Here is an 11,644-nt window from a genome sequence, read left to right on the forward strand (position 1 = left end):
ACATGACTCTGAGCAGGCATGAATGCTGAATCCAATTTCTAGAAGGAAATGGTCTGACCATGACCAAGGCACTGGGTCATCAGTCATCTGGGACAGACCCGTGATTCTTGTGACTGATTAGATATGGAGGCAGACCAAGAGAGGCTATCTACCCAGAAACTACAAAGCCACTACCTACTATCATGGCCAAGCTTAATGCAAGATCAGACACAATTTCTGTCAGTGAAGCCAAAAAGCTAGCCAGCATTACTAGCCAACGTATTTTAAGTAGCATCTGTTTATTTACATTGTAATATATATATTTTTAAAAAGCATTTGTCATTATTTATAGTATCTATGTTCTATATTTTTCAGCTCAGACAATGAAAGTAAGTTTCCCCGGCAGGTCCTTATCATGCCAAGGCTCAACTAACTCATTACAAGGGAACACCGATTTGTTTTTAAGCATTTCTAGTAGAACTTGAAGAAACATCCACAATTCTCTTTTAAAATGTAAGCTTGGGTTTTGTGAAAACCTTGCTTTCACGGTATAATAAATTTAACACTATCAATTTAAAAGATCAGGCAGTTATACAAGTCTATACCTTAAAGAGCCAATTTATTATAAGGGTAGAAAAAAAACAAACAAAACAAAAAACACTCCTTCCTGAAAAAAAAGCATCACCTAATGTCACTGTAAACAGAAGATAAAAAAAAGTGTTTATCTACTTTGTGCATTTCTATATTTTCAGGTCCATCACTGAGTTGGCCACTTCTCCTGCTTGTGTGGTCATGCAATGGGAAGGAAAATAAGTTTACAAAACAAAACATGCTATTGAACAAGGCAACACAGAGACAGGTGTAGGACCTAAACCCACCCTTTCATTTTTTAAATTGACTAAATTTAACAGTAACAAGGTCAGGTGTTTAATGTCCACTTAAAAAACCACACAAAAAGCTGACAGTCCAAGTGCATTTTCTACATGCTAACTTAACCCACATATGTACGGAAACTGATTGGGAACACTGACTTGCACATGCACAGGCCAAACTCCCAGACATCAGGTTCAATATAAGCCTATGTACATCCAAAGATAACACCAGGTGTGAGCACATCTCTTCAAGTGTGCAGGCAAACAGCCTCAGTAAGAAACTGCTTAGAGCACTGCCACCACTACCAGCTTTGAACTGAAGGAAATGTACACTTGTTAAAAAGAGCCATTCCAGCTTCTGACCCTTCTTAATAAAGGATCAGCAGGGATACATTGCAGCATTTCCCCAGACTGCACTGTCCTGTGTACACACAAGAGGCAGCAAAGGAAAAACAAAACCTACTTTTAGCAGCTTCCAGGTCCCAAATTCGAATGGATCCCGACTGAGACCCAGCTAGAATGAGCTCTTCATTTGCACTGATCCTCAGGCTCTCCACTGGCGTTGTATGGCCTGTCAAGCTCTGCAAAGAAAGTTAACAGCCGCATTCAATGGATTTGAGGCCCAACTTCTAGAAGACCCTGATCCAAGTCAACAGGATACAGGCTGACTTGGATATGCTCTCAAGGTGGGCTGACCAAAACCGGATGGCTTCCAATGTTGAGAAGTGTAAGATGCTGCACCTTGGTAGGAAGAACTCTCAACATACTTACAAGCTCAGCAGTGCTATGCTCGCTAGCACCATGACCAAAAGAGACTTGGGGGTCCTGACTGACCACAAGAGGAATATGAGTCACCAATGCAATGCTGTGGCTGGCAAAGCAAACCAAACTCTGGCGTGCATCTACCAATGCATCTCAAGCAAAACCAGGGACATCACCCTTCTGCTTTTCTCAGCCTTGGTGAGGCCGCAGTTGGAGTACTGTGTCCAGTTTTGGGCCCCCCTTTCAGGAGGAATGTGGAGAAGCTTGTGAGAGTCCAGAGGAGAGCCACTTGTATGATCCAAGGCCTGGAGAGCCTGCCGTACAAGGAGAGGCTGAAGAACTTGGGACTCTTCAGTCTGGAAAAGAGAAGGCTGAGGGGGGACTTGGTAGCAGCCTACAATTATATAAGAGGGGTACATCAGGACCTGGGAGAACAGCTGTTCACCAGAGCTCCCCAAGGGATAACAAGGTCTAATGGCCATAAACTCCAGGAAGGCTGATTTAGACTAGACATAAGAAAAAAGTTCTTTATGGTGAGAGTGTCCAGGGTTTGGAACAGACTTCCCACAGAGGGCGCAAGCACCTACTCTGGACTCTTTCAAAAAACATCTGGATATTTTTCTTGCTGGGATCACTTGATCCCAGCTAACTTCTTGCCTATGGCGGGGGGGCCTTGACTCGATCTCATGAGGTTCCCTTCCAGGCCCTAATGTTTATGAAATCTATGAAAGTAGGAACATCTGCCACAAAGATACCTGGATGGAATATTAAGGCTGTATCTACTCTGCAACTGTTACTCAAGAGAGCAGTTAATCAGCAACATGAGCAGCTCTACACATAACTCAAGTCTAATACTTGGCTAGTAATTATGGGATTTAACATGTGCTGCTCCTGCCAGAGTTCTATGCTGTAACCCACAAGTGTCACAGATGCAGCTGCAGAGCCCTGTGATCCAGTCCACAGTACTGCCTGTGGGTCTTGGATCTGCTTTGTGTTTTTCATGAGTCACACGGACCTGGTTTGGTGTGTGCTACACCTGGGGTTGGAGCCAGTGTGCACACTGCACATGGTGCACAGGACCAGTCTGGGGCATGCACTGTATGACACACCTTCATCAGATCAGCCCTGCATGCTGTATTTAGCCAGCAACACTGGTCTGTGAGACCAATCTGGCCCATGGACCAGCCCCATGACCCATATCTGGCTTGTGGGGTTGGATGAATTTGATACCCCTGTAGTAACTAGCATGTTTTTCAATAACACAGACAAGACTTCCTAACTATGTAGCCAACTTGGCTGGCCCTTCTTCTATCAGTCCCCAGAATGATGTATTACTTGAAGGGTACTGCACCAAGAACTACAGAACATCCTCCATGCTCTGTCTTGCTGAGATACTCTTAGACAATCTCCCAAATTATTCCAGAATACATGGATATAAACCTGGGTAGTTACAGGGAAGGTGTGGATACTTAAGTCAGGTCTCCTTGCTGACACTGTAAAAATCTGCTGTATAGACACAACTACACTATGCTTATTCTAAATGGTTTGCAAGAGTGTCATGACCTGGTGGCAAAACCACACCTGTACTTAGAGTGACTAGTTAAAAGCCTTCTTGCAAGCAACAAGGCACATGCTGCTAACCAAGAGTGGTTCAACAGTGAAGTATCTGCATGATGCAACATGCAATGATTCCTGAGTAAACAGTACTTTTCATCCTCAAGGACCTGAAAGTTTTTACTTATTTACAATTTATTTAAATACTGTGGCTGCAGGGAAGCATTTTAAAACAAAAACACATCACAAAAATATTGAAAATCATTCTAGTAATCTAGTTATTGTGCATAAGATTAGAGGTGCACTAATACACTGATCCCATATCAGACCGGCACCAATATAGGGAAAACAGACAGCATCAGCAACTGGCTTTCTTTGCCTGATGTGGCCAATAAATGCCCTGTGCATGTGCTCAGCTGCAGCATGCATGTGGTCAGGAGCACAGCCTGGTGGCTTGGACGGCAGTATTGGCTGTTAAGTCTGTCGTGGGGGAAGGGAAGGGGCAGATCCAGGCTCCTGCAGCAGGGGAGGGAGTAGGGCTGGGACAGGGCGGAGCCATGAGCATGCTGGGGGGGCAGCTCCCACTGCTGCGTGCACCCCTGGAGGGCATGTGGGGCCTGTGCCCGCCAATATGCGCATGGGACAGGGAGGCTGCCATTGTGGGCTGGGACCAGGCTAGCGCTGGGCTCTTCCTGGCAGGGGGTTGGGCTGAGGCTGCACTTGGGACAGGTGGTGGCAGCACTGGGAGTGGGGTTACAGGGGGACTACAGCAAATGTTGAGGTGGCTGCAGCCCCGCCCCCCATAACCCTCCTTCCAGCGCTGCACCTGCCCCGAGCACAGCCTGACCCAGAACCCCTCTGCAGCCCTCAGCTGCAGCCTGCCCTTACCCCACGCATAGATCTGGAGGGCACATGCCCCACATGCCCACCTGGGGTGTGTGCAGCAGCGGAAGCCATCCCCCCACCACCCCGATGAGCCGCTTGCAGCTGTTTCGCACTGGCTGAGCAGTGCCTGCCCCAGCCCCACTCCCTCCCTCACTGTGGGGGCCTCAATCTGCCCCCACTCCACGCCCCTTCCCTCCCACCACTCCTTCTCCCAAAACAGACTTACCAGCCTGACACTGGTCTCCAAGTTGCCTGGCTGCATATTGGAATTGGATTGGTATTGGCTGATATGGCTCTTTAAAAATCGGCCACTGGTATCAGCCCAAAAAATCTCTATCAGTGCACCCCTACATAAGATTATTATTAGGTATTTTTGGAATTACTAAACCAATACTGTTATTCCATGCTCTAATATATGTGTTAGCTGTTCCTAGCACAAGTCCCTTGAATAATTCAAACCTATTCTATTTAAGCCACATGCCATTCCCTGACATTTCCTTTATAAGTTAAAACCCAACTGTCCGAATGTAATTTGGTTAGGGGTGAGGATCAGGTAGGAAGTTAAATCAGTTTGGGATTGCACTTCTGTAAGATTGAAGCTATTACAAGGATCAGAAAGCTCAAACTCAAATTAAGGGTTACAAAGCTTCTTGGAAAAAAATATCACTCGTCTCCCTCTGACAAACATTAGGAGTTGTGGCAATTTAAGTTACTAAACAAAACCAAAGATGCAAACAAAATGTTTCCAAATCACAAAGCAGAAAACCTTGGTGATTACAACTGCCCATCCCTCTCTACCGTCTGCAAAAATGTGTTTTATTAAACAAAACAACACTAGAAGAGGTTCTGCCTCTTCTCTTCCCTGGAAAATGCAGCCTGTTCGGGGGTACAGAACTGGGGCTCTGGTTCTCTCTGCTCACATCAGAAGGGTAAAGAAATGGTCAATCTTATGCCTCCACCATTGGATAAAGGTGCTTGTCTAGATTCATATTGCTGTGCCATCATCAAAAAAATTCTGTAAAGACTTTGCTTAAGTCTTCAAAGAAAGAAGTCCAGTGCAGTTAATAAGGACAAGAGACTTCTTGTATACATAATAAAGTAAGAATATTCAAAGAAAGAAAGATTGTTTCATGAAATGTGCATATGACCACCTGGGTGACTGTGATCATCGCCTGCTGGAATTTACTATCCAGCGTAGGGCGATGAAAGTAAGAAGTAAGGCAAAAGTCCTTGACTCCAGGAGGGCTGACTTCAATGAACTAAGAAGATTAGTAGGAGAGGCACTGGGGTCTCAGAGCTTCAATGAGATGGGAGTTCAAGACGGCTGGTTGTTCCTCACGGAGACAATCCTCTGGGCTCAAAGGGAGTCAGTCCCATTGTGTACCGAGGGGGGCAGGAGTGCTAAAAAGCCCCCATGGCTCGGCAGAGGCATCCAGGGATGCTTGAGGGCAAAAAAAGGAGGAATACCAGCAAGGGGCTATCACCAAGGAGGATTATACCTCTGTTGCTCGTGACTGCAGGGAGGCCGTTAGGAAGGCCAAGGCAGAGATGGAGCTAGGGCTAGCGACCAGAATTAGGGATAATAAAAAGTCCTTTTTCAAATACATAGGGAGTAAGAAGGCACCAGGTGACATAGGGCCCCTATAGGACAGGCTTGGCAATCCGGTGATTGCAGCAAACGAAAAAGCTGACCTCTTTAACAAATTCTTTGCCTCCATATTTCTGAACAGGGACTGGGACATCTCCCCCACTAGGATTACGGATGGACCCAGGGGAGGCACTGCCATGCCTAGGGTCAGGGATGACCTAGTTAGGGAACTTTTGGAGGGGCTGGACATATTTAAAATCAGCAGGGACAGATGCTCTTCATCCGAGGGTACTGAGGGAATTGGCGGGGGTCATAGCAGGGCCCCTGGCACGGCTGTATGAATGCTCGTGGGGCTCTGGCCGGGTACAAAAGGATTGGAAGAGGGCCAACGTGGTCCCCATTTACAAGAAAGGGAGGAAGGAGGACCCTGGCAATTATAGGCCAGTCAGCCTCACCTTGGTCCTTGGAAAGACCTTTGAGAAAATTAACAAGGAACACACCTGCAAGGGCTCAGCAGGGGAGGTAATGCTCAGGGGCAACCAACACGGGTTCATTGAGGGAAGATCCTGCCTGACTAACTTGGCTTCCTTTTATAGTCAGGTCACAAAGTCCCTGGACAAGGGCGTCAAGGTGGATGTCGTCTTCCTGGACTTTAAGAAGGTCTTTGACACTGTTTCTCACCACATTCTCCCAAAAAACCGAAGTGACTGCGTCATCGATGCCTACAGAGTCAAATGGGTGGCAAATTGGCTAGATGGTCACACCCAGAGAGTGGTGGTGGATGGGTCATTTTCAACCTGGAGGGATGTGGGCAGTGGAGTTCCCCAGGGTTCGGTCCTGGGGCCTGTACTGTTCAAGATCTTTATCAGCGATCTGGATGCAGATGTGGAAAGCATGATATCCAAATTCGCTGATGACACCAAGATGCGGGGCGACGTGAGCACGCTGAAGGAGAGAGACAGAATCTAGCTAGATCTAGACAGGTTACAGAGGTGGGCGGGTGAGAATAGGATGGAATTCAATGCAGAAAAGTGCAGGGTACTGCATCTAAGGAGAAGGAACCAGCAACACACCTATAGGCTGGGGTATACCCTTTTTGTCAGCACAATGGCAGAAAGGGATCTTCAATGCTGACTCCAGGATGAACATGAGCCGCCAACGCGAGGAAGCAGGCAGTAAGGCTAACCGCACCTTGTCGTGCATCTACAGATGCATCACAAGCAGGTCCAGGTAAGTGATCCCTCCCCTCTATGTGGTGTTGGTTAGGCCACAGTTGAAGTACTGTGTCCAGTTCTGGGTGCCGCACTTCAAGAGATGCGGCTAGCATTGAGAGGGTTCAGAGGAGGGCCACTCACATGGTCAAGGGGCAGCAGGTCAGGCCCTACGAAGAGGCTAAAGGGCCTGAATCTGAATTCAGCCTCCACAAGAGAAGGCTGAGAGGGGATCTCGTGGCCATTTACAAACTCACTGGGGGGGCCAGTGGAAATTAGACAAGACTCTGTCCCCCGGGTACCACAAGGGTTTACTAGGAATAACAGCCACAAATTGTTAGAAAGAAGGTTCAGGCTGGACATCAGGAGGCATTACTTTATGGTTACGGCTGGCCGGGGCCGGGAAGGGCTCCCAAGGAAGGTGGTGCTCTCTCCTACCTTTGGGGTCTTCAAGAGGAGGCTGGATAGATATTTGGCTGGGGTATTATGACCCCAGCACTCATTTCTGCCCGGCGCAGGGGTTTGGACCTGATCATCTGTTTAGCTCCCTTCTGACCTTAAGCACTATCATACTATGAAAGAAAAAGGGGAAACAGTCTCCCTTCGGTATCCCTGCAGCAACACTCTGTCTAGCTTAGCTTCCACACCACCAAATCAAATAAACAGAGGCGGCAGCATAAATGAATAAAATATGTCTTTATGATTAGTACACGCTCAAGTCACCCTGTATTACTCTGGATATTTTACTCTAATTGTAGTGGAGTCTAGTATACTGTGCACAGATGCTCCCTCCCAATGAAGGATCAACTCCATATGCCATTTCAACACACTGATAGACAATGGACGCATCTACACAAGATGCTTAATGCTCAGAAGACTAATTCTACTGCGCGCTAGTGCAGCAGGCAAAACACGTACTAATCTTCTAGTGTGCAGTAGATTTAGTCTAATGCACATTAACATCACTAAAAAAATCCATCTCCACTAATGTAGAGTAGCGCCGATTACGGTACATTTAATACCCGTCAATATAGGTACTAAACTTAATGCACCATAATTGCAGTGCATTAATGAATGTGTAGATGCGTACAGTGAATATGAGGCAGATGACCATCATAAATGTTGAGCTATAAAACAAACTGACCTGCCCTAAAATTAAGCATTTAATTATTTGTCATGCAGTAACAACAGAACCAAGATTTATTAACTGGGTAAATATAAGGCCCATATGAAATTCAAGTGGTCAGACATCCTGGATTGTTTGAAGAAAAACTACGAAGCAGATTACTGTTCCTTTTTCAAGTCAGATTCAGGTCAGTCTAACTCATGCTGGTATTATGCATTCAGCTGCACTGATATGCTATGGATCAGGTATGAACCCTATCACCCCAACCTTGCAGCTTATGCTTGTACCCCCAAGCAAGCTGAAAACCACCCAGCTCTTACCATGATGCAGTTGGGCTTGTTAACTGACCAGATATTGACTCGACAGTCATCTCCTCCAGTTGCAAGCAGTCGACCTGAACTTTTGCCCAGAACCAGTGAAGACACATTGCTGCTGTGAGCTATGATCTCTTCTGTATAAAACAAAGTGAACAAATTATCACTACAAACAATTCTTCTTGTATAGCTCCCCCATAAGAAGCTAAGAACCCTTGTTCTTCACAATGACTTCCCAGTTTCCACTAGACAAGCTGCAGCAACCTAGTGTTTAGATAAGAAACCATGCTACATATCTTTCCTGCAACAGCTGCTCTTGGCTCTGTAAGCTCTATTTTCTTTGCAGTGTCTGCTGATCACCCTTTATGATCCTATTCTAGTCAGTGTGGTTACCAATGACTGGCTTCTCTCACTAGTAGCAGTTCAAGAGCTTTTAGAAAGAGAATTTGATGGGCTTCAGCATAATGCTTACCAAAGCTACTTTACCTGTTAAATCTGGATCCACTCTCTGGACAAGATAAATTGTCACAGAAGCTGACATTGTATGAAGCAGCTACCAGCCATTTAAAGGAAGACTCCCTAATGCTGTCTTGGAGAGTAGAAGTGAAGACTACCCTGCTGCAGCCAAACTGGCAGATTAGTAGTAGTGCTGCATGCTATCTTACAGAGAAAAAATAGACTCAGCACCTGGTATAGGTGGAGTTCCTGTCTACTAAGGCTTTGGCAGAGGTTTTGTCTGTGTTCTCACTATGTAACACAGGTGAAGCAGAACAATACAGTAAGCCTGTGGCAGTGACAAAGGATTTCCTTATTGGAAAGATGAAGAGGATTATGTTTTATGGGGATGAATGTGAAAATGGGGGCTAAAAAGAAAGACTGCTTATGAAAAAAAAGGAAAGTTTCTTTTATGAAAACTGTGAGAGAGACAATAGTGCAGGAACTTCCCAAGCACTCCCGAAAGAGAGAAGTCCACAATGAAGGAGAAGAGGAAATGAGATCAAACTATGTTTGCATAGACAGATCTATTTTAGTTTTACATCAAAGGACATTTTAACCCACCCAAAGTGCTGGCAGGTATATTTATCAATTCTCTATGTTAAACCCTCAAAGTTTTTGTTTTTTTAAAGAACATTATATTTGTATAAAATTGGTTATGAAATGTGTTTATAGAAATATTAGGTAGTAGCTAATCCAGGCTTCATTTTGATAACAGGGTGTGGGAAGCAACTCACTCAATAACAAGTGTCACTAATCCAAAAGGATGGTAGAGAGCAGGAATAATAAAATAATTATATGCACTTTGATCTGAGATCTCAAAGCACCCTCCTGAAAGTGAAACTATGCAAGTTTCATATTAGCTAGAGAAACATCTTTCATGTTACAACTGTAATTAGGTCATTAATTAAATGAGGGAGAAGGGACACTTGCTGAAGATGTACTTACACTACAGTGAAAGACCTACGTGACAATACAAAACCTCAGTATATTTGTACGCAAGGAATGAAAAGTCATAAACAATACTAGCTCAATAAATTTTCCTTTGGTGTTAGCGGACTCACTGACTCTTAAAGACTCAATGGTGCACGTGCTGAAGGCTATTATTGTGAGGTGTCAGCAGCTCCTCTTTGATAGCATAACAATTTGCTACAATTTTCAAGAGTCTTTGAAGCCTTCATCCCTTTGATTATAAATATCACATTATAACTTTTTACTAGTGGCACCCTGTCTCTCTAAAGTGCTGACTTCCTTAAACCTCTAAACTTTTTCATGGGGTGCTATTACATACTGGCTCAGCAACCTTAAACTGGTAATTATCCTGATGAAATCTTTTTCTATCACTCAGAATTCTTATGATGAAGAGGATGCTAGAACAGGGTAAGGTATAGTCATATTAAAAATGAAGAATTTAGATTCTCTTCTCAAATGAAATTGACTGTAGATCTGAAACTGACCGTGCACTTGTTTTTCCAATAAGGTATGACTCCCAGAATTTGAGAAGAGGAAGTGAGGACAGTCTTTTTTTTGCCTGGAAAGTATTAACAGAAGTCCTACCCAATAATGGGCATACAGCGAGGACAGGCACTATACAGGCTCTGTTAATACACATTAGCTAGCAATATACCATTACTATATTCCTACTAATCCATTTCTGGATCTCCAACAGTTACCACACAGCACATATTTAGAAAAAAACAACTGCTTCCTATGCCTCCTACCCATTCTTGGCAACTAAATATAATTTGCCACAAGGATCCATTCTTCTGTTCTGTCTTGGGCATCCCACAGCTGCTTTATCACTCTATTGCTTTATCACTTGTGTTCAGAGACACAAAAAAGCAAACAATTAGAACCTGATAAACCTGCTCTGCTGGCACCAGAGACAGTATCAAGAGGGGATGGTATACACGTCTAAAGGATCATCTTGCCCTTCCAAATGTGGTTCAAGAAACTACTGCACTTGTAGTCACATTGAAGGCAACAGTATAAAACAACCAAAAGAGACAACTGATACCAGACATGCATCACATCCCGTGGCAGAGCTGGTGTCTGTGAGGGGCTCTAATCTGCTGCCCAGCGGTTCCTGTATAACATTAAAATAATCTGGAAACATATTGTTTGCCTGAGAAAAAGAGTATGAGAATGAACCTAAAAAAATCAGAACTTAACAACTATTTTCTGATGACAGAAAGAGGAATTCCCTATACTTTTCCTCAATTTTCTTTCTAAGAGATGTGGCTGACAACACCTGGTGGCACCTGAGTGTCCTATCTAACAAAGGAGGGGGATAACCACCGTAAGCGATACTCACGCAGCTTCCAAGCTGTCTTGGTGGCAACAGAAGCTGCCATTTCCAACTCTGGCTACTTGCTGGTGGCCACAGATGTGCCCTCGCAGAAGCAATGGTTCACTTGGCAAATCGGTTTCTGTGGGGCTCAACCCCACAGGCCTCAGCTCCTGCTCTTTGGGCTGTTCCGCCGCATTTGGGCTTCTGCAACTGGTCTTTTGAAGGTCAGGCACGGTTGTATCTGGACGGTGGGTCTAGCCAATGGGTCAGATCTCAAGCTCTGTCTTCACCTTGCTCTGCATCAGCATGGCAGCTGCCTGGAGGGGGAAAAAGAGAATTTGTCAGGCGATGTCATGTGATAGACGAAGCCCTCAAGAAAGACTCTCCTGGCCAAGCAATGCCTGTCTGCATGGCAAGGAGCAACCAGGCCAGTAGCTAGTCCCTGCCTAGAAGCAAAACAGATGTGGTGCAACAGGCAGGTCAACTGGACCTGGCCACGCTCCAGTTGCTGTCATTGGTCTACTGACAGTGGCGGAGTGGCAGCTCCAGGGCTTGACCCTGGACAAGC

General features: G+C 45.2%; 2 protein-coding genes across 3 annotated transcripts in view; both read right to left on the bottom strand.

Moving 5' to 3' along the window:
• Positions 1 to 11,239, bottom strand: part of KATNB1 (katanin regulatory subunit B1) — a 29,246-nt gene extending 18,007 nt beyond the window's left edge. For both annotated transcript variants that reach the window (XM_025199771.1, XM_025199770.1), the window contains exons 1-3: positions 11,101 to 11,239; positions 8,298 to 8,428; positions 1,315 to 1,432 (exon numbers count right to left, since the gene is read on the bottom strand). In XM_025199771.1, the coding sequence (XP_025055556.1) occupies positions 1,315 to 1,432; positions 8,298 to 8,428; positions 11,101 to 11,140 (289 nt within the window). In that variant the 5' untranslated portion in view covers positions 11,141 to 11,239. The remainder of the gene's footprint in view (positions 1 to 1,314; positions 1,433 to 8,297; positions 8,429 to 11,100) is intronic.
• An 84-nt stretch (positions 11,240 to 11,323) lies between these two features.
• DRC7 (dynein regulatory complex subunit 7) overlaps positions 11,324 to 11,644 on the bottom strand; it is a 31,777-nt gene continuing 31,456 nt past the window's right edge. The window contains exon 19 of the mRNA XM_006020242.2: positions 11,324 to 11,393. The gene's annotated coding sequence lies outside the window, so the exon portion shown is untranslated. The remainder of the gene's footprint in view (positions 11,394 to 11,644) is intronic.

Source organism: Alligator sinensis, unplaced genomic scaffold (genome assembly GCF_000455745.1).
Source record: "Alligator sinensis unplaced genomic scaffold, ASM45574v1 scaffold203_1, whole genome shotgun sequence".
NCBI classification, from domain to species: domain Eukaryota; kingdom Metazoa; phylum Chordata; order Crocodylia; family Alligatoridae; genus Alligator; species Alligator sinensis.